Source organism: Vanessa atalanta, chromosome 2 (genome assembly GCF_905147765.1).
Source record: "Vanessa atalanta chromosome 2, ilVanAtal1.2, whole genome shotgun sequence".
NCBI lineage: Eukaryota > Metazoa > Arthropoda > Insecta > Lepidoptera > Nymphalidae > Vanessa > Vanessa atalanta.
In genome coordinates, this window is record NC_061872.1 from 14,360,281 (window position 1) to 14,387,159 (window position 26,879).

General features: G+C 34.7%; 6 protein-coding genes across 6 annotated transcripts in view; 1 reads left to right on the plus strand and 5 right to left on the minus strand.

Moving 5' to 3' along the window:
* Positions 1 to 174: 174 nt before the first annotated feature.
* Positions 175 to 9,692, minus strand: LOC125070210 (cytochrome b5-like). The gene is made up of 4 exons (XM_047679971.1): positions 9,428 to 9,692; positions 5,194 to 5,282; positions 4,667 to 4,777; positions 175 to 1,176 (listed from the first exon to the last, which is right to left on the minus strand). The coding sequence occupies exons 1-4, from the start codon at positions 9,542 to 9,544 to the stop codon at positions 1,101 to 1,103; spliced, it is 393 nt and encodes a 130-aa protein (XP_047535927.1). The 5' UTR covers positions 9,545 to 9,692; the 3' UTR covers positions 175 to 1,100.
* Positions 9,693 to 10,321: 629 nt separating this feature from the next.
* LOC125072438 (CDGSH iron-sulfur domain-containing protein 3, mitochondrial) lies at positions 10,322 to 11,537 on the minus strand. The gene is made up of 3 exons (XM_047683071.1): positions 11,320 to 11,537; positions 10,979 to 11,211; positions 10,322 to 10,531 (listed from the first exon to the last, which is right to left on the minus strand). Exons 1-3 carry the CDS (start codon positions 11,368 to 11,370, stop codon positions 10,399 to 10,401), a joined length of 417 nt encoding a protein of 138 aa, XP_047539027.1. The 5' UTR covers positions 11,371 to 11,537; the 3' UTR covers positions 10,322 to 10,398.
* Positions 11,538 to 11,653: 116 nt separating this feature from the next.
* On the plus strand, positions 11,654 to 16,442 carry LOC125074264 (cell division cycle 7-related protein kinase-like). Its single transcript, XM_047685554.1, has 9 exons — positions 11,654 to 11,961; positions 12,056 to 12,281; positions 12,363 to 12,456; positions 12,535 to 12,677; positions 13,461 to 13,578; positions 13,703 to 13,837; positions 13,940 to 14,255; positions 14,390 to 14,553; positions 14,779 to 16,442. The coding sequence occupies exons 1-9, from the start codon at positions 11,808 to 11,810 to the stop codon at positions 14,923 to 14,925; spliced, it is 1,497 nt and encodes a 498-aa protein (XP_047541510.1). The 5' UTR covers positions 11,654 to 11,807; the 3' UTR covers positions 14,926 to 16,442.
* A 188-nt stretch (positions 16,443 to 16,630) lies between these two features.
* On the minus strand, positions 16,631 to 18,061 carry LOC125071870 (protein OPI10 homolog). The gene is made up of 4 exons (XM_047682290.1): positions 17,887 to 18,061; positions 17,551 to 17,803; positions 17,199 to 17,308; positions 16,631 to 17,111 (listed from the first exon to the last, which is right to left on the minus strand). Exons 1-4 carry the CDS (start codon positions 17,923 to 17,925, stop codon positions 16,908 to 16,910), a joined length of 606 nt encoding a protein of 201 aa, XP_047538246.1. The 5' UTR covers positions 17,926 to 18,061; the 3' UTR covers positions 16,631 to 16,907.
* A 1,533-nt stretch (positions 18,062 to 19,594) lies between these two features.
* Positions 19,595 to 22,429, minus strand: LOC125071059 (delta-1-pyrroline-5-carboxylate dehydrogenase, mitochondrial). The gene has a single exon (XM_047681130.1). The coding sequence runs from the start codon at positions 22,036 to 22,038 to the stop codon at positions 20,335 to 20,337; it is 1,704 nt and encodes a 567-aa protein (XP_047537086.1). The 5' UTR covers positions 22,039 to 22,429; the 3' UTR covers positions 19,595 to 20,334.
* Positions 22,430 to 26,546: 4,117 nt separating this feature from the next.
* LOC125068679 (uncharacterized protein C6orf132) overlaps positions 26,547 to 26,879 on the minus strand; it is a 30,140-nt gene continuing 29,807 nt past the window's right edge. The window contains exon 6 of the mRNA XM_047677956.1: positions 26,547 to 26,849. Coding sequence (XP_047533912.1) covers positions 26,665 to 26,849 — 185 coding nt within the window. The 3' untranslated portion in view covers positions 26,547 to 26,664. The remainder of the gene's footprint in view (positions 26,850 to 26,879) is intronic.

The window sequence follows — 26,879 nt, forward strand, 5'->3', positions numbered from 1 at the left end:
GCTTTATGAAATATAATAATGTTTTAAGAATCTATCCCTTAAATTGTTTGTAAATCTTTGTACATGCATATAGTTGAAGTGACTTCAGGATTTTAGTGTTTAAAACTCACACATTTAGGTTTAATTGTATTTTAATATTGATAATACATTTTAAAATAAAAAATAAAAACACTGTGCAAGTAAAAAACCTTTATCTAAACACCATACATAATAATTGACATTAACACGCCATATAAAACTCAGCACCTCATGCGAAAATATAAACACACAAAAAAAAAACTTACTATTAAACTATTTTATAAACCAAGTCCCAGCTACAGATAAGACAAGTAATAATTAAAAATTGCATAATTTAATCCACAATTAATTATGGGGTTTTTAGGTCAGGAGATATAAAAAATTTTTCGACAATGTCAAATAGGTACGTAAATATATTCTGTATATTGTAAATATTATTGTGAATTATTATCTTGATACTCACACATAAACAACAGGACCAAATAGTATTAGGACTTCATATAGATATAATAAATGCAGTTTTGTACAATGTAAGTATACATTTAATACTCATTGAGAATATTTTTTTAGAAACTATTCGGCTGAATAAAGTACCGGTATTGCAATCAAGCAAAATAGAATAGGCGCTCATTTCTGATCATGCTATAAAGATATTTACAATACATTTTCAATAAGTCATTTTTAATATTACAATACTTGTTTTAAATATAAATAATTTGAAATATGGACTCGAATCCATATTCTTAATTCAAAATAATTGGCATGGAGACTCCACTTTTGTCTTATACAATAAACGATTTTTTAAAAGAAACAATAGCTGTCTGCAATTATTGGATAAAAGAAACACGGATTCAATAAAGTCCAACATAAATTGTTTACAAAAAAAAAAAAATTAAGGCACGAATTTTTCAAGCTGTACCACTGTAATGGGCATAATCAAACGTGGCCGTCGGCAATATATCTATATCCGTTGTAGAAAACTCTTATGATTCGAATGCCCTTATGCACTCGAATATATACATTTACTGTATAGTAGTATATTAGTGTTTGAACACATATTATTATAGCCTTTATTACCGAGACTACAAGAACATGTATCGGTACAGCAGCGTCGCCGCCACGCCGAGCAGCAGCGGCACCATCCACGAGCTCCAGGAACTGTCACCAATGCAAACAAAAATAATAATAAAATAATACCGTTAAATGCGCATTATATTACAATTCATTTTGTTGCTGCTCGCTCGTGAATAGAGCCTAAGCAAAAGCTTTTGTTTGGATACAAGCAAAAAAACTAAATTAAAAAAAAATTTAAAATAAATGACTGCAGCGTGTACGTTAGGTACTAGGTTTTAAATAAATATGACAGGGATACACGCAATTTCACCTGCGCATGTTTTTTTTTATTGTAACCATTTTGTTCACACATACACATAATAAATAATAATGTGATAAATAATTAATTATTGCGTCGCTAAGCCAATTTGCAGAGATAATAAAATACATTACGGCATTAATATCACCTTTATTTTATAAATTTTGAAAGCGAAAAAAGTTTAATTGTTTATTTTAAATAAATAAAAAAAAAATTTTGCAAATATGAAAATGGCATACACGAAGGCGTTAAAATGCTAACTGATTATAGATTAAATTACTGGTTACTATATGACACTTAAGCCGCATTCGCAGTCGAAAATTTACAGCATGAATACAGAGATATTACGTATGGGAAATCGGCATTTAAGTATAATTAAGGCAATATGAATATATTATTCCCGGTTCTGTGTTAGTTAGTTAGTTAGTATCTTAATTAAAAAAAAGAGGAAGGCAAGAAATAACATACATTAAACTTACGTGGGTGAATCCACTTAGGGGGTGTAACAAGGTTAGAATAGCAGAAGTGTTACATGATATTCAGTGGAAGCTCACTACAATTTAATACGTATTGGAACTTAATAGGAATATATCGTATTGATTTCCGCGTTGAAGGTATTTTCACTTTTTATCTACATTCATTTTTCTGCTACATTATATACCTAACACATAAATTTATTGAAATAAAACTAGTTTTTAACGGATTTAATCGCGTATATTAATTATTTTAACATCCCGACGTTTCGAGCACTTTGCACGTGACCACGAACACTGCAAAGTGCTAATCTAAATAAGTGTATCTAAGTAAGTGAAAATCTAAGACAACATTACATAAATTTATTTTATCGCAAATTATGATTATTTAAATGTAGCGTAACACTAAATACAAATTAAAGTTTTGCATGACGTGACAACTCAACCAATAAAAAAAGCAATTTATATTTTAATAAATTAAATAGTCTTGATCGTTTTGAACATTATTAGAATAGAAACGGAAGCATTGTACTTGTAAATGTGTAACCACTGAATTTCTTGTCTAATCTAATGTAACTCGTTTAACGAAGAGGTTAAAGTTCTTGCATGAGTTTAGTTGAATATATCAAATACTTAAGACACTTTTTGGACAAGGAAAACGTACAGATTAATTCCACGGTGGAGTACCTTGAACCTCCTTTGAATGAACACATAGCTCAATTTAGATTTCTGATATTACATCCGGCGATCATAGCCTATAGACTACGAATACAACGGCGCCCCTCTTGTAAGATCTTTAGAGGCGTTTATACTATATTATGAATATCAGATGCTTTGTGTAGTATTTATGTACGAACGCACTAAAAATACTTTATTTTTTTACTACAATCGTGTTATAAAATAATAAATAATAATAAAATACAGGTCGACGTTTTCAAAGGCAATAGGAATGCAAAAGGCAATAATAAGCACATGGGTCCGTTTAAAGAAAAATAAAGTGATTTAAATAAATAAAATATTTTTTTATAACTTGCTTTATTTCATAAAGATTACAATTAGTATTCCAATCAGCGCCGTTGTTTACATGCATGTATACAAATCAACAACAGAACGTTAAGTAGATACGACTACACCGCTCCGGCTAAATAGGTATAATAACGTACAAATATTATATAGCTTTATTATTGTTTATTATTTTCAACTACAGCGTCGATATCGACTACTACACAGTCTACGAACACTATGAAGCAATTATCGTTGTAAAAGCAACATTTCTACAATTTATTAAAATAGAGATCATTTCCATTAGCACGCCCGTTAAACTTGCATTTGACTAAACATATAATACAAAATACAATATTTGGTGTAAATAAAAATTTAAAAATATAGGAAGACAGTACAAGGTAACTAAGTATCACTCCGCTACATCACACGCTGCGCTATAATGCAAGCGAAAGGAACAGATCTCGATATCACATTTCGTTTAATATATTTGGTATCAGCTGAGTTACACAGGGAGCGTGTCGCTAGCATTACGCAGATCCATGTGCCGGTATGGTGGAACTCATTGGAATGATAATGCCACCGGTGTCGATAACAATGATTCACTAAGGGATATAACATAAACAATATCCCGAGATTTTAATGACATCCCACAGCCCACAAATGAGCAGTGCCCTAATGTATCAATGCGGTCACTGACAGAAAGGAGACGCGGACGCAAGAAGGTTTATTAAACAGTTCTGTCTAAATTACAATAAGTAATATTTATTTATATCCCAGGTTCCTACGGCACTAATAAATATATATAGTCTCTACACATCTTAAAACAAATTTGTACAAATGTAAAAGAAATAGTGTCTCTTTGGTATGAATTTTGAATAAGATTCGAAATTTTATACAAAATAAGTTAAAATCATTGCATAATAAAATACAGTCGACTAACCATTCATAATAACTTGAATGACGATATTATGTAAAATTATTTTTGCATAAAAAACCGTGACGTGCTTGTTTCCTGACCATATTATAATAAAATATTAAAAAATAAGTTGTACTTAAAAGTAATTATGATTGTTTGACTACGTAAATTTAAATTTTTTATCTCTATTTTATGAATAAAATGATGAATGCCGTGGCGAGTTTAAAATATCTAAGTACAAGGTTGCTTGACGGTTATTTTGTACAGAATCTACATCTCGCGCCGTTCAAAGTTAGCACATACGTGAGTCGTGATACACACATTGTGATGAATACTATTGATAATGTATTTAAAGATATACAACGGGAACATAGTTATTGTATCAATGTTATCTTAAACTTGACCTCAGACGAAACGAGTTTATATATAAATTTGTGCGAATGACTTACTCGTTTGCTACGAATTATCATCTGTTTGAATTCTATTATTTTATGAATTGCATATGTAATTTTGTGGAGCCAGTAAATGGTGAAATGAACGCAAAACATGAACGGTAACGAATATCGACACGACGAAAGAAATGCTCATGGGTGGTGTCAACTTGTCGATGAAAAATATATTTCTAACGGATTCGCATTTTACAAATGAGAATTTGCATTCGCCTTACATGGCATCAACTAAATAATCTACATTTAAAAAATGGTAATAGCTCTCATTTAATGAGTGCAGCGTATACGAATTAGCTCTCTACTACAGCCTAGTCTACATTTGGTCCTATAATCATGAGGCAGTTGGCGTCGAACTATCGGTCTAATGGTACAGAGCGAGTGGGAGTGATGTGTGAGGGGCGAGTGTCTGGTGGAGTTCTAGGCGACTACGCACTTGCCCTGCTCCTGCTGCTGGTCGTTGTTCCACTGCGGGGAGAAGGCCGCCTTCGACTGCGTGCGGTCCGCTTCCACCAACTCACCGATTTTGTATTTCTTCATCAAAGATCTGGGTGACAATAAAATCACACATATATCGATTTGTAATTGTATAAAGTTGTAGGAGAGAAGGTTGAACTCATGTGGGGTTCCCACGTGTAGCCACAGCACTGTCGGGTAGGTAATATAGATATTTATTTATTATAACCGAAATTTTCAAATCTGTTAAAATATTTACACAACGCTGACGTCTCGAGAACGTTGCACGTTGCGTTGGCGTGGTCACGCTGAAGGGAGACCTGAATATAATATTCTTCGTGAAAATTTAAAGTGTGCAAATATATATAATTGCTTGGTAAGGTTTAATATTTATTTAAAGCGAAACGAAGCGAACGAGCGCATTTTGTTTATACGTACGCACACATAATATATAAAAGTATATGTCACGAATAAACAACATTCATTTAACTTTATTGGAACTTTTACCTGGCGTCGGAACTATGGCTGACGTCTTCGAAGGGCTCCGTTGCGTCTTGTCCCGCCAGCTCCAGGAGCACCTCTTCTCCCCCGGGATGCTGGTAAAAAAACCTTAATTAAAAGAAATTGTTAACAAGTCTGTGATCGTTGCATTTTTATTTATTCTATATACAATAGACAGTTGTGCTCAAGCGAATATGTTTTTATTTAATACTGGGATAGCAAGTTTGATTTTCATTGAGCTTTCCACTTGAGGATCAAATTTGCTGTACTACATATTTATGTTTTTTTCCACAGTCATCGAGTCTTGAATATTTTTATCCCATAGAATAAGACAACCGATACCACAAAATTTCTATCGTGTTTTTTTATTTATAGGGGGCAAGTGCGGCACATGTCGGTGACGGACATTAGCAATGTTAAAATCGTTGCGGCGCCACCGAGGCAACGAAGTTTTCAGTCGGATTTTTCATCGAATTGTGAGAGTAAATGCTTAGAGAGTGTTTGCGACACACTTGTTGACTTAATATTATTTACTGCGCAGTTGGCTAGTCACTCTTGAGAATTAATATTAAAATACAAATAAATTCGGGTACAAAAATAATATCCATTGGGCGAGGTTTAAATTCTATTATACGCCTTCGCCTGATAGACTTCCAAATGTAAATTTTTGTTTTATTGTGATATAGTAACATAACATACAATCATTATTGTTTTGAAAAACTTCAAGAGTTTTAGTTATATATAAATGTTAGCGGCGAATACGTCTTATTTCCGTTCCATTGATTTTGATTTCCAATTCGCGATAAGCATGTGAAAGCAAATGAAATGACAATAAACGGACACCACTTTACTCGGCACTTCATAAAATGCATCGCATAAAGCTTGATATGAATTGCGTATTCAACACTCACACACTCGGTATTCCGAGCAGGGGGAACAGATAATAAAATATGACAATAATGAGGTCGTTTGAGAGGATCGAGCGCGCTGGAATTTTCCAATAACATTCCTGCCCGGGATATAAATGCAAAGCCTCATTCCACATTTAAATAATACTTCTGGCACGCTTCATTGCCGCAGCCTTATTCGGAAAATCACTAAATGTATTAAACCAGAAATCATGAAACAAAATTCTTCACTTCTACGTTATATTTATCTTTATACTTATAAAATTACCATTGTCTGCAGTTAATTTTATGGTAAAATATTGGTTTCTAGTTGGCATCGACCACATTGTAATATAAACTTCGTTACTTAAGGTCTTAAACTAACAAGATACAATACATTCACAAGTACCCATGGTTGATTAGTCTCTAAGACTGGCGCTTATGGAGAGTAGAGGTAGAGATAATTATTTAGCTTTGAGTATAAAGGACCTACAAAATGTAAGAAATTTAGATAGTTCTGCTATTTGACATGTATGGCTAATACGGTTTAGTTAAAATGAATTAAAGAGACAACTATTTTCAAATTATCTGTTAATTTAATTTATAAATCCCGTTTATTAAACGCATAAATGTTAGTTTCAGGTTACCCTCTAGCTTACCCATACGAGATACTTATTCTTACCGACAAATCAAATCAAATCAAAATATTATACTTTATTCAAGTAGGCTTTTACAAACACTTTCGAATCGTCATTTAACAAACTATTTAAAATAAAGCTACCAACGGTTTGGAATGTAGATTCTACCGAGAAGAACCGGCAAGAAACTCAGTAGTTACTCTTTTCAACATCTAAAAATACAGTCATGTTAGTTAAATACAATTATATATATATGTTATGTCTCCTGCCTGGAAGTCAATCAGCATTAACTCCACGCTTTATTATCATCAATATAATCTTGTATCGAATAATATGCCATCTTTACCAATGTATATTTTACAATTGACTTGAATCTATTAAACGGCAAAGTTAAAATGTCTGCAGAATTTTATTATAGAAGCGGAGACCTTGCCCCAAGAAAGATTTATTGACTTTGCAGAGTCGGGAACTTGGTGTTATCTTATCCTTAGATAAGCTTAGAACACCAACAACAAGAAGTAAGCTTCTTGTGCACATACAATGATTATCGCTGATTTTATCAAAGTGATCAATACTACTCTGAATATACATAATATTGTTGTAAATATATTGTGATGCAACAGTGGGTATTCTTACTTTGATAAAAACATCCCGAAGAGAGTCTCTAGCTCTAAGATTATAAATAGACAGGATTGCTCTCTTTTGTAAAATAAAAACAGATTTAATATCTGCAGCATTACCCCAAAGTAATATGTCATATGCGTTAATACTGTAAAAATAACCAAAATATACTAGATGAGCGATATCAATATCAGTTAATTGTCTAACTTAAAACTAACCACATGACCATATAGACCAATGTCATCTTTGAGGAGTTTTTTTATTGGGTAAGCAAAATATAAATTTTCTATGATGTCATGATTATAAACATAATTTTGGTAAGGAATTTGTAATCAAAATTGTGTTTTGTACGGTTAATAGCTACTTGAATAAAATATATATATATATCTTTTTCCCACACAAATTGTAAACAGTTCAACAAACCAAAAGCGGCCTAATTGCCTGTCTCAATCTAATAATTGATGTATGAAATAAGTTACATCAACTTTCAAGATTTTTCGAAATACCGCCCGAAATGTATAGTTGCTTTTAAAAAGTAATGTGGTTAGAATTTGAAGCCGGTAACATAACTAGTATTAAAGAAAAAAAAAGTGAATTCAGTTATTATGCTGTTTTCACGGTTATCACTTTGGTTTTCTTGAGTATATTTTTTGATGGTTTTAAGTTGTACATCAGATGATTCACCATTGTTACCTGCTATAGAGAAGACAAAGAAGATTGCATTGGATTGTTATGGTATAGATTTAACTTCGTGAAGAATAATAGAGGCAAGAATTCAAAGTTACATTCCCAGTTCGAGAATTGTATTGTATTGAAATATTGTTGTAATTGTTTAAGCAATTCCTTCCTTAATAGTGACATCGGTACAAAATTAAACTTTAATGTATTTTTAATTACGATCAAATTAGTCTAAGCCGGTATGCATATTATCTGTGTAATAAAACCCCAATAGCTCAACATACTACAGGCCATGGATGTGAAAGCCACAAGTTCAGGTAATTTAACCTTCAATTTTTAAATTATCCCTATGGTACAAATTTAGTTGATCTATGTTTATTTTATGGCAGCAAACCTGCATATAAACTATGAAACTATTTTATATAAAATTAAAAATAAATTGATCATTTAGTTTGTTTAAATTATTTTTTTAATTTGCGTCAGTATTTTGTACAGTTCCAGAAAAACAATCCAATTTATGTCTAGGAAATTATTTTTGCATTGTATTTTGCACATTTTAGATGCCATATGAAATGTATAATTATTACATTTTTCTGACATTAGTTCCGACATCTATATGTCGATCTTATGATGAAACATATAGATGTGCATCAATCATGTGCAAACTACTGAGCAATTCAGTATGAGAGTATGACCAACAGAAGACAGAATTGTCCGTAGAGATTCTGTTTATCTTTTTGCTCAGAAAGTTAGGGTAGCATCTTTAATACACGAGTTGAAACAAACAATAGACTTCATCTCATTTCATCAGTCATGTACCATTATCAAATATTTTATTCTTTTAACTTTTTATTATATATATCAGAAACAAGGTAGATTCAAAATAAGATAACTAATGTTAGCCTTATCCCTTTTTCATGACTAACATTCTTACTTATGAATATATTGAATGTAATAATTTTATTTTTTTATTAAAGGTTGTTTTTTGGCAAAAATTCACATAGTTGAAATTTCCAAATCTCCTTTAACTTATGTATGCACAGCAATATATACATTTCATTTAATAAAATAATTACAATTTTTTGTTTAATAATTCTCCCATCAAAGGTAGGTAGGTAGATAGATGCTAGGTATTTTAATTTTAAGTTACATATCAAATCAAAAACTTGTATACAATAGTTATTTCATATAAGAAAATAAAATTCAAATTATCGATATTTCATTGATTATGAATCTTTTAAAAATTTGTGATAATAAAATATATATAAGATATATAAATATATAAAATATATATAAGATATATAAATATATAAAATATATGTAGTATATTTCGCGACTCTTTGTTCGATTTTGATATTTGTAGAGCAATCATTTATTATTTGAACGATTGTGACGCGTGTAGTAATAAGTACATACCTCATCTAGAAACTTTGTAACATCATATACACCATTGTGGATGATAAGTATCGCGTCTTCACGAGAGTTGCGGCTTTTGAGTTCCTCCCTAGTAAATAATTTGACTTCTTCGCACATGGTATTAAAATAAGTTTCAAGTACGACTAGACCACAGTCTATAGCCACTGACCACTTGCAAAAGAAGTGTTGAATGTACAACTCTGTAAACACGAGTGACGAGTAATCTTACGAACCTAATCCTAATTTCGAAACCGAAGTGTCATGCCATGTCATGATCAAGTCGAGATGATGTCAAACTGTCAAAAAACACTTACGTCATTGCAAACTCACAGATAACTTTTTTATTTTACTTGTATATACTTAATGTTAATATTCTTATGTAAATAAATATGTTGGATTATATTTCAGCTAACATAAAAAGTATGCATTTTTTTTTTTAAAACAAACAATATTTTAATTTATCTAATCCACTATCAAAATCTCTTTAGCTTTGTGGGTAACATTACCATTGTTTTTATTGTAACTTTATTTTTATTTTTAGAGGTTTATAATTGTTACGTTTTTATTACGCCGTATCTTTTGCCTAAGTTTATGCTTGTTTAGTTTCTTTTATTATTATTATTAATTTAAGAGTGTATTAATTTTTATTGTAAATCATTAGTGCTGTAAATACCTGTAGTGGTGTATCACACTGCATTGGTCCGTGTACTTTTGATTGAATTGTTTTTGTGAATATGCCGATGGTGTTTCAAATAAATAAATAGCAGAAACTATCATTTTGTAATCTAGACACGCGGTAGCGTGTCAGCCAAGTACAAATAATGGCGAGCAGCATCTAGTTTACAATTAAATGTTATTGATTTAGGGTTAAGGTGCAAATAAAAACAATATTAGTTTAAATGTATAGGTTTATTGAAAATCTACATGACTATTAGAACTAAATATAATTATATTTTATTTGAATGAACTATCTACAATCTGATAGATGTTGCCTCTTGAATTTCCTTCTGTTTATGTGTCCCATCACAAAATGGTCTATTTTTAGTCTGTTTGCAATTGCACAGCCAATATTCTTTCGTTTTTGCAACTTGAAATTTAATCGGCCTAAAGAAATAAACGAGAATTACAAAAGTCATTTCAAATGAATACTATTTACTAGAGTCATTTAATAAACAAATCTACTAAAATTATAAGTATGTATGTTTATATAAAAATGTAATACTATAACAAAACTTAATACTAAAACAAAATACCCATGTAGTGAACATAATTAAGTAATAAGTTAAATCAACAACTACTAAAGTCAATTCTGCAGTCCATTCTATTATTATCAGCTGTATTAGGTAAGGTACATATTACATAAAAGTATTAAACACAAACTTTTACTTTCAAAGAAAACTAGTTTTTATAATTTTTTGGAAATATCTTAAAATTTTAATTTTATAGCTGAAAACTGATTACATAATTATTTTTGAGTAAATTATTAATTATTATATTTAATACACCCCATTATTAATAATTACAAACAAGTCATGATAAAAATATATTTACCTTTGGGTTATCTTGAGATAAACATCTTTATGTGTGCCATCACATAACGGCTGTGACTTGGAGCGCCCACACAGGCACCAGTGGTAAGTCTTACCTTCTTCCAATACTAATTTGAATGGTTTTCTATCATAAACAATGCCATTGGTTTGTTGATCATTAGCTGAATAGACTTGTTTCAAAACATTCGTTGGTATCTCTGGCTTAGGTGGTTTGGTGACATATCCTGACTGAAACTTAATGGATAGTAAAGTTAATAATATAGCTATAAAACTTAAAATCGATTTTATTCATCAATCAATTAATAAACAAAACCTTTTTTATAAATGAAAGATACAACTAACCGTTTTTAAGCAGTAGTTCGCTATATTAAGTTGTAGTTTTCTCGTAAGCATTTTTAACTTGGTTATGAAAGAAGTGTTTTGAAATAATTTACCAAACTCAAAATTAGTTTTTCCGTTACAAAAGTTTTTCCTGTTCACTTAGTCTTAAAAACTATTTTTTTATAAATAAATCGAAATGACGAATTTACAATTTGACAATCATTAGAATTCACAGCTGATTACCACAGAAGATAACTACAAAAATTATATTTGTTTATAGTTTATGGATAGACACTTTTCTTCTGACAAAACTTTTATCTACTTTGTCTATTAAACGTCACTGAAATAATGAAATTATACGACTGACGTCAACATTGTTTTCTTTTAAATTTTCGTTCTTAATTTTATTTTGTTAAATTAGTTATAGATGACTGTGTGGTAAAGGATAAAGCTATTTGCTTTGCATCATTTTTTTTTATATGTTATATTGACATTTTAGTTAATGAGTTATGTCGAGAATAAGAGGTATAGAGGCTAAAGTGCTAAAAATACACAAGGACTACAAGGATTCATTACTCAACTTAGAAACTCGGAAAAATAAGAGCAATAAATCGAGTAAAAAGAAAAACGAATCTTCGTTAAGTTACAAAAATGACGTAGAGAGTAAGTATTCACTGCTTTTAAATATTTTTATTGTTTTGCATGACATTAAAATTTGAAGGTTAATTTCGTAAACGTTTGTCTGTATTATTTTTAGAGCTCCAAATAAATGAGTTGTTGTATAAACTGCCAAAGCTAGACGCAATATTCGACGTACATCGTAAAATTGGCGAGGGAACTTTCAGCTCTGTCTATCTGGGTTCTTTAAAACAACACTCAGGACTATCCGATGTACAAAAGCCATGGTTCGCCATAAAGCATTTGGTGCCCACCGCGCATCCGGCACGGATCGAGCACGAGCTGAGATGTCTTCAAGATATGGGGTAAGAAAAATTTTCTAGATATATCTTTTTTAATTTGACTTATGAAATTGTTTGTATGTAAATTTATTTATTTTATTACAGTGGGAAACATAATGTAATAGGAGTCGAACTGTGTCTACGGCATCTTGACACTATTGTATTTGTGATGCCTTACATACCTCATAAAAAGTTTTCTGTAAGTATCTTTTTGTTAAAACAATTGTGGCCACTCATAGACAGTGTCATTAATGGTTATTTAATTCCAAATGATTAGGAATATGTTGGTGATATGGATGCTGAGGAGGTGCGGCAATACATGCGGGCATTAATGGTGGCTTTGCGTCATGTGCACTCATTTGGTGTGATTCACAGAGATGTTAAGCCCAGTAACTTTCTGTATGATAGAGAAAATAAAAGGTAAGTAACAATTTTTCATTAATTTTATTAAATTGTTTTGAAACCTTTTTTATCTGATGACTTGATCATGTCTGCAGCTATTTGAAAGATCATCTGCAAATGACTTGTTTATGAGATTGATGATAAAAAAGCATGGAGTTAATGCTTGTTGACTTCCAGGCAGGAGACATAACATACATATAATTGAATTTAACTAACATGACTATATTTTTAGATGTTGAAAAAGAGTAACTACTGAGTTTCTTGCCAGTTCTTCTCGGTAGAATCTACATTCCGAACCGGTGGTAGCTTTACTTTAAATAGTTTGTTAAATGACGATTCAAAAGTGCTTGTAAAAGCCTACTTGAATAAAGTATATTTTGATTTGATTTAAGTAACAATAACATGGAATTTCCAATATTAAAATTATGTTTTTATACACTAAATAAAAATATGTAGCTTAGTTACATGTTAGGAAAATTGAAACAGAATTGAGGTCAACAGTGACTCCATGTTATCTTGTCGGTCCTACACCTTGAGTGTAGGACAAGTCCTTTTCTTAAGAATGAGCAATGACTTGAATAGTATCCATTATTAACTTCCCCTTTTTCCCGTCTTCCTGCTCTGGGATATTAAAACCTGCATGACAAAAATTTCTTTGTGGCTTAAGAACCCTTAATGCTTTATGTGGTTTCACTAAGCAATCTTTGTGTCTTTTATAATGTCTAATATTTTTTATTATTACAATCTTAATTTTACTGCATATTTATAGTAATTATCCAAATTTGGCCATGTGATGGGCAGGTACTTATTGGTAGACTTTGGTCTAGCGCAGCGCGTCTGGACGCGCGAGGAACCCCCCGCCGCGCTACCGCCGCCCGCGCACTCCGCCACAGTGCCCTGCAAGCGACCCCGGGACGAGGTAATTTGTAACATCCAATTGTCTGAACCTACTGTAATGTCAGAACTAACTCGACTCGATTAAAACAAGGCTTTAATAATACTTAATTTTCGGTCAACTATGAAGTGGAATTATTTCGTTCCAGGATGACTCGATCCCAAACGCTAAAAGGATGGCCTTAGATTTGTCCATTCGTGCGAAGTGCAACAATGTCACCGCCCCTGTGCTTAAACGACCAGTCTTACCGAAGGTGCAAATTCCGAGACAGAATATAACAAAGGTATGTCACTCAAATGTTGGTATGTTATACATACAATCAGAACATGTCGTGTAGTAAGCTGTACAATCATTACTCGTTGCTGATCGGGCGTTACATCCTCAGCACCCCCCGCCGGCGCACGCGGGCGAGCGCTGCCCGTGCGCGTGCGCCAACGTGGGCGGCGTGTGCGGCGCGTGCGCGACGCGCGTGGCTGCGCGGGCTCCGCGCGCCGGCACGCAGGGCTTTCGGCCGCCCGAGGTGCTGCTGAAGAGCCCGCGCCAGGGCACGGCCGTGGACACGTGGGCGGCAGGCGTGGTGCTGGCCAGCCTCCTCACGGCGCGCTATCCGTTCTTCCGCGCCGGGGACGACGTGTCCGCGCTGGCAGAACTCGCGGACCTTCTGGGTACTGAGCCGCTGCAGCGAACGGCCGAGGCACTAGGTGAGGCTCGACTGCTAGATCTCGCCGAGACTAAGGAGCGATCGAACGGACCGAAGTCCTTCGACACGGTAGCTTTTAGGACGAGAGCGTCAAATCTTGTGAGGCCGACTGACCTCGACTCGTTTCTGATGTAGGTCGTCGCGTAGTGACTTCGGCGCAGTGGCGTGGCCTGTGCCTGCGCAAGCTGGCGGAGCGTCTGCGAGGCCCGGCGCGCGGGGCGGTACCGACTCCGGGGCCCACGTGCCGACACTGCCGACTGCCATCGCCGCAATGTCTCTGTAGGGACGAGTCTAAACCAGTGAGTTTTATATTTTTTCTGCCAATAATACCAATGTAAGGAAATCAGTAGCGTCAGTAGTCGAAAAACCTTCGAAATTCGAATTCGGGGCCTGAATTATTTGTGATCGTCTTGAATCGTCGTCGCGGCGGGTCAACAGAGTGACCCGTGCATGGCTTCGTTTGACCCGCCGCCGCGATGCGACCGCTGGCTGGTCCCGAGTAGCAACGGCCTCCGCCTTCGCAGGCGGACGCGTTCGACGCGGCGGCGACGGTGGCGGGCTTCCCGGACGCGGCGTTCGCGCTGCTGGCGCGGCTGCTGGACCCCGACCCGCGCTCGCGCCTGTCGGCGGCGGCGGCGCTGGCGCACCCCTTCCTGGCGCCGTCGGGCTAGTTTAGTACGAATTTTAGCTAAATCTCAGTGAGAGTGTTCGCCGAGGACTGGGTGTGTGTGAGACTAGCGTTCAAATTTAATAAAGACGTGTCTGAACAATATTTTTGATAGCTATGTATTAGAATAGACCGGTAGATAGATTTTATAAATTTTCCACCGTTTTCGACGGAGGCGTGTGTAACTCCTGGATGAGGCCGACGTGTCTGCGAACATTTTATCTCATTTGAGAGTGTGACGTAGGTCTGAATGTGTTAAGTATCGTATTTTTGTGACTACGATCCTTCGATGTTAGCGGTGCGAGCGGGTATTGTGCTCGATTTTTACAAACTTACCGAGAAGACTGCCTAAATGGACTTAATATAAGAAATTAACTATTTACTCCCATTCCATTACTAAAATCTTATTTTTGCTACTCTAAATCTTTTAACATTACCAACTATTTATAATCAAGATATGATTTTATGGAATGAGGTATTAATAAAATGTGATTACTTGACTACTTCTTAGATAATAATTAACAGACCGTGTCCCACTACTGGGCAAAAGTATGTAGGGGGTGGTTACAAATATGGTCTTGTACTGTGGACTCCTACTTTTTAATATGAAACTTTTAATCTTGAGCACTTTTGAAATATAGAAATAGTTAAAAATAAAGTATTTAGTTTTTCTCACTCTTAACAATTATTCGATCTTAATATTGTCATATTCAAAAAACAATATTGCAGTAAGAACAGAGCACAATTTTATGATTTAAATATAAGTTCATTTCTTACTGTCTTAATTTTTAATAACATGCTCTTAACTGTTATCTTTGATTGTTTTTTTTTGAGACAAATCTCTTGATTAAATATAATTTATTTTTCTGGTTTTGCAAACTGCGACTTTTTCGTTGGAAGTCATTGTTAATTAGTTATAAAGAGGATCTCAGAGCTTATTTTAATTTTAGTACAAAGTCAGCTTGCTTTGTTGCTGCGAATAAACTGTGTACTGATCACATTGGGTAAAAGTTATTCTGAGTCTTTTTAGTTCTTCATCCGAGAGTGTCATGATATCTAGACTTTACACTATGTGATCAGGTTAGTATTTAGTGTATGCTGAGACTTAAGTCTAACCCCATTGTGAAGGTAGAGTGATGGAGCACAAATTTAATTTTATTGTGAATCTATCGTATTTTACTTTAGTTTCATGTTAATACAATGCAAACACTTTTTAATAACTATAAGCCAATTGAAGTGGCGTTTTGGCGATCGTATTTCGGTCTCCTATTCTCTGTAGTGGCTCCAGCAGGTGCTCCTCTCTGTCTACACTGGGGCTGGGAGCTCAATGAATTCAATATAGTGACTATTGTTTATGTTTAATTATACAAAGAATGATTTTATGTACTTTGTGAAATATTTCTAAGCAATAGTCATTAAAATGAAGCTTTCAAGAGTAAAGTGCCTTGGAACTGTGTTCACTAGAAATATATTACCTCATTTGTTACTATTCACTCGTGTAATACATGTTGATATCAACAACTCATAGCTGTTTTTACTTAATTAATCCTCAAATTTTAAACAACATTTGCACTGAATTAAGAATTTATTATACAAAAATATGAATTAAAAGCAGTCTTGTATGATTTATTATTAATATTACACTGAATAAATATTGTTTTTTGCGTGACATTGATCATGCATATAATTTGTATAGTAAAACCAAACAATTCATTAACACATTTTATTAGTGAAGTTTTCACTGAACACAGGATAATAATTTCAACTCATTAGCTTCTCTACGTGTTGTTTCATATAATATTATATTCAAGCACTCATTAAAGCTTATTAAATGAAAATATTGAAGCAGCTAAATACAATGGAGGTTAAAAACGATCATTGCTTACAATGTAATTACACTTATTGCGAACCTCACCAAATCCCTAATATAATTGTATTGCAGGGTGATGATTTTGACAATAGAGAAGTCCATGTCAGAACAAAACACTAATTACTTTTCCAGAAGTTAGGGTTCTGCTGCAACCGCCTTTCAAAGTTTTGGTACCAGGTGTGCAAGGTATTGAGAGGTATGTAAGAGACACCAGGAGTTGGTGTCATTTGATCCTGAGTTACAGAGAATGATGCTACAAAATTAACTAAATGTTCCAACATTTTTTGTGCAAACGTGACATACGAATGTGCCTGTTGTGCCTGAAACAAAAAATGTTTTGGTTACTTATATTTACGTACATCATATTCAAAATATAAAAAATTAAAAGGTTTTCATTTCGACAGTACCTCTGAGTTTGGAAGGAGTTGAGCATTTGTTTCTGGTTCTATAGAAATTCCAATCTGGGCATTATTGCAGATTTGTTGTTGGCCAAAAGCACTCATAAATTTGTTTTCACCTAAAAAAGTAATATATTGAATGAACCAATACATTCAGTCCCATGTGTTTATATATAAAAAAAACTTGGGTTTAAGTTGAACTAAACAAAACTCAATTCTTATAAGACAGTAAATGTTAAATCACTTATTATTGAAATAATTAGAAATAGAAAAAAAAATTAATAATGAGAAATGTCAACTTGAGAAATCTTTACTTTTATGCTGTATCGTTATTTGTATATATATGTTATATTATTCTTACTAGAGAGTTCATGTAGTTTTTTCAAATTAGATATCTTAAATATAGCTGAGGGTTTAGCGTTGGAAATGTGCCCTAAAGGTTGCCAGTTAGGAGGCGCGTTAGGGTCCGGCCAGCTCCAGTAGACCACAGCGACCGTGCCGACCGGCAGCGGCGTCGTCCCTGTCAGAAATACCACCGCGTGGTTTATCGAGTCTACGTCCAGGATAGTCGTGATAAGACTCGTTTCAGACACAGGCGTGAAATCCGTCTGTACCTAACGAAAAATTGAGGGAGAGATTTAGGCATCAAATTCAAAATAAAATAATTTGAGTTGTAAACATTGTGATTTTTACTTACTAGTCGTCCCGACACAATCAAACCGAATATGTTAGCCATTTAGATGTAAAAATTAATACGTCTTATTACTTATGTGAAAGATATAAGGTGTGAATTCTGTTAAAAAGAAAAATAACATTTCATTCTAGAAAGAACTTCACATTTCGATACTACTTGCAGGAAAAATGCATCAATAAAAGCGTTATGTCAAATTAAATGTCATTTTCACAGGCTATAAATTTTATTGTATTTTTTTTAGTATATTTATTAACATAAGAATTGATAACATTAAGTGCTTAAATATTTATACATTTAATTAATCATTTATTTATATAGTCATTCGTATTTATTTGATTATGTGTTACAGCTTTGTTGATTATATGTGAGACTGTACAACTGTACGGATAAAATATAATTTTATTTGTATTTCAAATAATAGTAAAATTAAACTTTAATTACATTAATCATGACGTACGATTGTGATTGCTTTAATTAATTATTCAAGTAAATAAAGTTCGCATTTCTTAATGCTCTCTCTATATTTTTGCACGGTCCCTACATCGATTATTATTGATGCAAAATTAATCAATTGGAGTATAACATCGAAACATTACGTATAAATTAATGAATCCTTAAGAAAATAAAGAAACTGAAATATCTATAACCTACTGAAAATATAAATAATAAATACTGGCTACATTCCCTCTTTGTCTGGTCGTTTACTCTAAAATAATAAAAGATTACTATGATTGTTTATTATAATATTTGAATTTTATTTAAATTTTTTTATACCTCATACGAACTCTTTTTTATTATTTTGTTGAGTAATAGTGCAGTACAGTATCTCCTCGATATTTTTTTATACGGCCCAGCACAAGATGAATTATAAACACAAATTAAGCATTTTCATGAAAATCCAGATTTGCTTGTGTACCTTAGACCGTCATGTATAGAATTTTAAACACTATAATGTTCAACATAATTATTGTGTTAAATGACGCGTCTTTTGCATAATACGTCAAAAGTGCTGTCATTTTATTGACTATTAGCGATTTGCCCCGGTTTGGCACGGATACAATTTATTGATTAAGAAAATGACACGACATAAAGATATTTTATACCCTCAGGCATAATGTAGCTTTCTACCAAAGGAAAAATAATTAATTTAGATCATTATTTGCAGAGATTACATTCCCTCTACATTAAAAAAAACAAATTCTACCTCTACAATATTAGTATCGACTAGTATTTATTCTACACACACTAATGGGAATAACGGTGCTCGGATTAATCATTGAATCTTATCTTTTTTTAATACTTTGCTGATTTGCTCTGATGCTCTCATTATATATCATTCCTAGCGCGCAAATAATTTAGAGCCTTCATTATTCATGCCAATCTCTATAATTTAGACTGTGACAGAGGAGTTAAATTTTATTGACATATTCTTGTATATAGATAAGGTGATATGAGCGTAAACATTCAATCTTAAAGCCAATCATTTGATAAAAGTTCATGTTATTTTAAATTTAAATTATTTTCGAAATAAAAACGATTTACCATTTAAAAAATAAGTATTGATCTTTTTTAATTAGAATTAAACCAAAAAAGTTTTTTTTTTTCATAAATAAAAAGTATTTTAATGAGCACTAATAAATTTATTGACTTATAATTAACACAATAAATAACAACATCGACATATTAGTTTTAAATTAAATACATTAAATCAAACAACTCTAGGTCCTTTAATGATAATTTTTATGCAATATAATAAATAGTTTTGAAGAGTAACAAAAATTAAACACATGTACAATGTAAACATTAATTTGTAGAAATTATTTAAAACGTTATACACTTTATTGATTACTAAAAAAAGCATAAATGCAGCAGATCATATAAGAAAGCAGACGCGTGCGTCAGATATCAGATAAATAGTTTATATAATGGGAGACACATTGTAGTGATAAGCAAGAGCAAATAGTATAGAGTATAGATAAGAGCCAGTAGTGGGCCGAGTGTACGCGAGGTTCCAGCTTTACTAATTTTAATAACATAAATAAAATTATATTTCAAGCAAATATACAACAAAAACTGCAACTATCAGGGAAACAAACAATAAAGACGAGGTACATTACTATAATTATTATCTAAATTTCAAACATTTGATTCTTATAATTATACAATCTCAACCTTGTTTCAATAACAGGAATTTAATACATTTTCGTAATGATATGAATGACATACAACATTCAATTTGTTTGAAATACTGTTTCTAGAATATCATAACATATTAATATTAAACTGATAATATTATTTAGTTGATGATATTTTTCTAGTAATTAAACATAAATCCTACGTCAGAAGGTTAACTTCCACTCTACAATAGCATAATACTAACTAATAATTATTGTACTGATAATTTGATTTAGGATTTTTATTTATGAGGTCAAATTGCCAACTCTTCTCTTTTTAATCTCTCATGTAAGGATAGTCGATGTCACGAAGGGGAACAAAAGTCTCCTTAATAGATTGTGGTGTGGTCCAGCGCATGACATAGTTGGGCCCGCCAGCTTTGTCATTAGTGCCAGACATGCGACCTCCACCAAATGGTTGCTGTCCGACCACAGAACCTGTTGACTTGTCATTTATGTAGAAGTTTCCAGCGGTCATCTTAAGCTCTTCCAGAGCAGTTTGTAAGAACTTTTTGTCTGAAGCAAACACTGCACCAGTTAAAGCAAATTTAGTGGAAGAGCCAACAAGTGCCAGAGCCTTGGAGAGATCTTTATCTTCATAAACATAGATAGTTAAGACAGGACCGAAGATTTCCTCTACCATAAGTTTGTCCAGTGGATCCACAGTTTCAATGATAGTTGGTTGAACAAAGTAGCCCTTGCGATCATCAAATTCACCACCTCCTAGAATTGTATTCTTAGGATTGTTTTTAGCATTTTTAATGTACCCCGTAATTCTTGCAAAAGCTTTGTCATCAATAACTGCACCAGCAAAGATTTTGAAATCTGTTGGGTTGCCAATTTTTAATTTTGCACGCTCTTCCAGAAGTCCTTGCTTAATGGGGTCAGCTAGAGACCTGGGCAGATACATTCTTGAACAAGCCGAGCACTTCTGACCACAATATTCAAATGCTGATCGTATTGTTGAAGTTACAACTGACTGTACATCTGCAGTTGGATGAATAAAGTGGTAGTTTTTGCCTCCGCACTCTCCAATGAGTCTGGGATAGTTTTTATAGTTATGCAAATTTTTACCGACCTCATTCCATAACCAATTAAAAGTGGGTACAGATCCTGTAAAGTTAACACCAGCAAGCTGAGGTGACGAGGTAATGTTACGGCCAAATGTAGGGCCATCAGCAGGGACAAAGTTAACAACTCCAGCTGGTAGACCAGCCTCTCGCATGATGTTAAAGATGCGCCAGTTAGATAGGAGTGCAGTGTCTGACGGTTTCCAAATTACTGCATTACCCATGAGAGCAGGGGTGTAAGCTAGGTTACCTCCTATAGCGGTGAAATTAAAAGGACTGATTGCAGCTACAAATCCATCGAGACCCCTGAACCTGAGTGAATTTCTTGTGACTGAGGGGCTCTCAGAGATAGGCTGATATTTAGCATTTTCTTTTAAAAAGAAAATGTTGAAACGAAAGAAATCAATAAGTTCAGCAGCTGAATCTATTTCAGCTTGAACAACAGATTTCGACTGGCCCAGCATGGTGGCGGCATTTAGACGCTGACGATGCTCTCCAGCCATCATGTCAGCTGCAACTTGCCAGATTCGCAGGCGTTTCTCTAACGGAGTACGATCCCACCGCTTTTGCGCATCGCTGGATACCTGAATTGCCTTTTGAATCATTTTGTCACTGGCGTAATAATATTTGGCCAGCTTGCGTCCATGATCGTGTGGCATGACTTGATACCGCGGTTCGCCATCTTTTATATACTCGTCACCAATTACGATAGGCACTTCCTCAGTTACATCGGCAGTACGTTGCAATTCAGTAACTAATTCGGCTCGTTCGCGACTTCCGGCTCGGTATCCCAGTACAGGTTCATTTTGTACCTCGAAATCTTGTAACTTCGGAAGTTCAACAACGCTGGAAACGCAGCGTTCCATGGATCGCGCTCTAAGAGCGGTCCTCGAACATATCGCTGAAATCATTATGCTGGATTTCTAAACGGCGATTAGATGAAAATTGATTTAACCTTATGAAATAATCTGACTAAGTAATTTGTTACGTAAATCTAGAAACGCAGCGTTCGCGACGTTCTCGGTAATACTGAAGCACTAGACACTCCGTGTCCACGACGTGGAAAAAAACGCAATTCGCTTTGGCAGGGACGTCTGAACGATGACCTTCACCAATTCACATTTTAGAGAACCACACAATTTTTACAGCGACAGTTTGAATTGTTCACATCGCACGTCACACTTAACTATGAAGTATTTCGAAACGACAATTTTCGTTCAGAATTTCTATATACAATGAGAAACCACTTCCGAAACGTCTCAAACGTTTTACGAAAACAATTCAAATCAAATGTATAAATATACAGAATATAAACTCTTTGGATTTTCTTTACTCAGCTGATAGTCTCCATAGACACTTAAGATACGTTTTCCCTAAAACGACACACAATTTAGTAATATTATTGGATTTTTATATATTTCTGATACGCAAAAGGAGTTATTTTAACTTGAGTAGATTACGAACCTTTGAAATAAAATGAACTATTTTTTATTTATTATAAATCTATTACTAAAATATTATTTGTCTTTTAACTAAAACTTTTATTTGAAACTGTACCTTTAGAAGCGATTTACTAACGATCCTACCGCGCATGTTCAAAAGGTGACCTACATTTAACGCGCAAGCGCCAAAAAATGAGGATAAATTGGACGGGGTAGTTATGTAACAAACCTTATTTATTAATAGTTAATACTTTTTATATAAATATATTTATTTATTAAAAAATCAAAATATATACATACAACTACAACAACAAACTATAAGTACGAATTTTTATTTTAGTATTCAGTATTATCGAACCAGATCTACTGAAATAATTGAGTTTAATTCGTCACACGCTTTTTGTGCTGTCAATACATTATCCTAGATATTGTTATATCTCGTAATTTGTGTAAATAAAAATGCTTGCTTTTAAAACAACATTTTAAACTTTTATTTTAATATGTATTTGTTAAGAGGCAAAAAATTAATGATGTATTAAATTATTGTTTAGTTAGTTTAGTTTAGTGTATAAGACATATTATTAAAGTTTTTTATTATTTTTTTATATTAGGGCCATGAAATTTGGTTGCTTGAATCATTTTATTGAGTAGACACCACAAAGGAAGTAAAGTTTGTATGGAAGTCCGACATTTTTATATTAGAAACATGAAACTTTATTTTTGGGATACTGATTAAAATAAATAAATAAATGAGCAGATATGTATTTGAGCGTTTCTGGATATTCAATCCTAAGGGGTGAAATACACAGCAATGTGGTATTCAAAGAAGTCTTAAATTAACTTAATATTAAAATATTGTGTTAATTTAAGACCTCTGGAAGCACACGAGCAAAGCCGTGGGCAGCAGCTTGTAAGACATATTTAGATAAAATTTGCTTAAAGTGTATCCTAAATAAAGATTGTATAGTTCTCCAACAATAATCTATTAAAGTCTTAATCAACATTCAATAGATAAGAAAAATGAATACCTACATACTTGTTTAAGTTGGATAAAATTAACTACTGATTTGATAAAATGTATAGAAGTATTTAAATATGTATGTTTAGAGTACTCCTTTTGACAAAAAAACCTTGGGGTTGCAGCTGTAGATATGATTTCTGGAGCGATATTAATGTATATATTGTTTGATTTTATATATGACTAGAATAGGCAGTCACAGGTATAAATAATGAGACGTTTTTCCCGCCTCGTCTATCTGTCTGTACGCAAAACTACCAAATGGATTTTTATACGGTGTTCACCAATGGAAGGAGTAGTGCGCGACGACGGTTTAAGAATTAGTAGAGTATAAGTGGAATTGACTTTGACGTATGGCGATGTAAACACTTTATGCATTCTACCCGTGCGGAGCCCGAGCGCCAAGCTGGCAACTTCTGTTGTACTTGCACCGATGATCTGATGACCAATCGTTTGATGACCTTGGGTATACAATGAATTTGACTATCAACTGCAATTTTTAAGTTACTTGCAGACCCAGCAACGCGTTGCTATGGCTACGTCATACGTTGAATTATCATTACATAGTATAAAACAAAGTCGCTTACCGCTGTCTGTCCCTATGTATGCTTAGATTTTTAATTATATCTTTAATTACACAACGGATTTTGATGCGGTTTTGTTTTAATAGATTATTTATTGATAGGTTGATTCAAGAGGAAGGTTTTTATGTATGTAATACATGCACAATATAGTATACAAAAACTGTATCCTTTACTTTTTACGAGAAATAATGGCATATTTTCGAAACGATTCTAAGCAATACAGCACTACTCCTTACGCCGACTGAAAAACTGTGAACGTTGTAAGACATTCCGTAGTATATTTAGTACCAGCATTGCACCCGTGCGAAGCCGGCGCGGGTCGCTAATTTTGTAATATAATAATTAACTGAACAAAAATCTGAATCTCGCTGAATATAGTGGTACAGATTTTTAAATAAAATAAAAAAAAAATGTATGCAGTGGTTTTTGCGCGATGTGCGTTCAAAAAACAAAGGATTACCTTTTTATTGAAATAGAATGGATAGTCAGGAATGGTTTCTGGAAAGAGGAGAAAGATAAAACGCAATTTTAATTTGTGTACATTTTTATTGCCGTTTCAGCATCGGTACATAAAGATAATAATCAATAATTAATGAGCACGCAGCGCAATGACTAAGCTCCGCGCTCTCGCCGTCGCTTCACTAGAATACATTTCCACGACGCCGAGAGTCCATACTCCGTAGCCTTTGCACCCGAACGACGCGGACATCGCAATTTACGCATTGCTAGAGTACAAAATAATGCTTAAAACATTGTCAGTTGCCATCGGGCCGTCGGTTCCTCGGGGAGTCGGGGGGAGTCGGGGGGAGTCAGCGAGAGTCGCATGAGTATTTTAGGGTCGCTTCCCCGGTTCCGCATGACTGCCCGATGCGGCTCTAGGCAGGTTGCGCTACACCACAATCACCTCTATATAGATCTAATGTAAATGTCATAATACGCATAAAATACAACTAGGCATTGGCAAGTGTCGGCCGGGCGGCCTGCGATGCATCCGTACACACAGCGCTAAACACCGAATAAACTAAATATGAATCGTTAGAAAACTTCGTAACAATAATTGCACCATGGTTTCGATCAGCCAAACGTTAACACTCGACACGATAGCGCTGCGTGCACGGCGCAGCGGAACATACGAACGAATAATATGACACTCTTAAAGCGTGTCTGAACGAGTCAGCTACTCTAATAACTAGGCTACGCTACCTAAACTAAGATAAATGCTCGAGAGCCTCGCCGTCCTCGGGCGCCGTCGGGCTCCGTGCGTACAAATGTAGGAAATCCGGCGATGAATGCGAATAGACACGGACGAAAGTACGATACTACATTTGTACCTCGTTACTACAAATATTACATACAAGGCTTAACGCGCCGAGTCCGGTCCCACACGCGCCACGGAATCTTACGTATCACTGCATATTTGTATTACATTATATCATTATTGTAAACATGTAAAAACTGGCAAAAATCTCATGTAAAAAATTTAGGAATGAATTCAAAGGAATGACCTCTTATACGATACGATTACATCCAATAAGTATAAAATATAGTTACAAGATATTCACCTTAGATTAGTGTATAAAATGCTTGAAAAGATGTCGAAATGTAATTTGTAATTACAAGCTAGTCAGTCAAGCTTCGTTATTAATTAACTCGTGTATTTTAAGTACATTAATTAGATATGACTCGGTGTTCCTACATTATACTGATTTCTTGAGCAGAGCTTAACTTACGTCCACCGTAATAATTGGCTAACATCATTTTGGCATTATAAATATAATTGTCAATTTCATCGCTACTACACCGCAAGGATACGAGTCGATTCTACGATTAAAAGAATTCTTTATTCAATACGATTACAAAAATATTGTCCTTTCGGAGCGGGTTTTCGATCGCGTGGAAGACTGCAGCGGACCTCACGCCTTTAATTCGATACGATATCCGTCCTCCAAAATACGAGTCTCTTTTCTATAAATATAAATAAGGAATGTTCATAAAAACATATGCGAACTTTTCGTCGTCGGGTCGTCCGATCGATTACAATTTGTATAACATCGTATAAAGCATTCACCGGAACGAAATATTGATATTTTCGTACGCCTCACATAAAATTCAAAGAAATATCGCCACACAGGGTTAGCACGCGTCCGCAGAAGCAACTCGCGCCGCCGCCTCAGAACAGCAGGTCGGTGGCGTGCGTGCGCGCCTCGCTCCACGAGCGCGCGCTCTCGGCGGCGCACGGCCGCGCGTCGCCCGCCTCCGCCTCCGCCTCCGCCGCCGCGCCCGCCGCCGCCGCCGTCGCCTCCACGCCCGCGCCGCTCTCCCCCTCGGCCGCGGCTCGCTCTGCGTCTACACGATTGTTTGTTTTTTTATTATATTCCGCCGCCTGGCAGCGATCGTAGGTATTGTCGCTCCGGGCGCGGGGGACGCGACGTCTCGGTTCCCGAGGTCGGTGGCGATGTAGGGGATGGTTGAGATCTCTTAGAGAGCCGAGGTCTATGTGACGACGGCGGTGACCACTCGCCATCGGGTGGCCCGTTTGCGCGCGGAGGCGCTCGACGAGAGTGAAACAAGCGTTGGCGATGGCGGGTTACCGTGCGCGTCGGGGCGGCGCGCGAGGCCGAGCTGGAAGGCGTCGGCGCTCGTCTTGCAGGGCGTGTAGCGCGACAGCGACGCCGACACTGGGGGGGAAAGAGCACACTTTGAAATTT

Coding starts and splice junctions, on each gene's coding strand:
- LOC125070210 (XM_047679971.1), bottom strand. CDS start 9,544: ATGTGCGAAGAAGTCAAATTATTTACTAGGGAGGAACTCAAAAGCCGC. Junction 4,778..5,193: donor AGCCATAGTTCCGACGCCAG/GTAAAAGTTCCA, acceptor ATTGTCACCCAG/ATCTTTGATGAAGAAATACA. Junction 1,177..4,666: donor CAGCAGCAGGAGCAGGGCAA/GTGCGTAGTCGC, acceptor CATTGGTGACAG/TTCCTGGAGCTCGTGGATGG.
- LOC125072438 (XM_047683071.1), bottom strand. CDS start 11,370: ATGCTTACGAGAAAACTACAACTTAATATAGCGAACTACTGCTTAAAA. Junction 11,212..11,319: donor CGAACTACTGCTTAAAAACG/GTTAGTTGTATC, acceptor CTATCCATTAAG/TTTCAGTCAGGATATGTCAC. Junction 10,532..10,978: donor TATCTCAAGATAACCCAAAG/GTAAATATATTT, acceptor TTATTTCTTTAG/GCCGATTAAATTTCAAGTTG.
- LOC125074264 (XM_047685554.1), top strand. CDS start 11,808: ATGTCGAGAATAAGAGGTATAGAGGCTAAAGTGCTAAAAATACACAAG. Junction 12,282..12,362: donor AGATGTCTTCAAGATATGGG/GTAAGAAAAATT, acceptor ATTTTATTACAG/TGGGAAACATAATGTAATAG. Junction 13,579..13,702: donor GCAAGCGACCCCGGGACGAG/GTAATTTGTAAC, acceptor ATTTCGTTCCAG/GATGACTCGATCCCAAACGC.
- LOC125071870 (XM_047682290.1), bottom strand. CDS start 17,925: ATGGCTAACATATTCGGTTTGATTGTGTCGGGACGACTA. Junction 17,804..17,886: donor TGATTGTGTCGGGACGACTA/GTAAGTAAAAAT, acceptor ATTTTTCGTTAG/GTACAGACGGATTTCACGCC. Junction 17,112..17,198: donor AACTCCTTCCAAACTCAGAG/GTACTGTCGAAA, acceptor TTTTTGTTTCAG/GCACAACAGGCACATTCGTA.
- LOC125071059 (XM_047681130.1), bottom strand. CDS start 22,038: ATGATTTCAGCGATATGTTCGAGGACCGCTCTTAGAGCGCGATCCATG.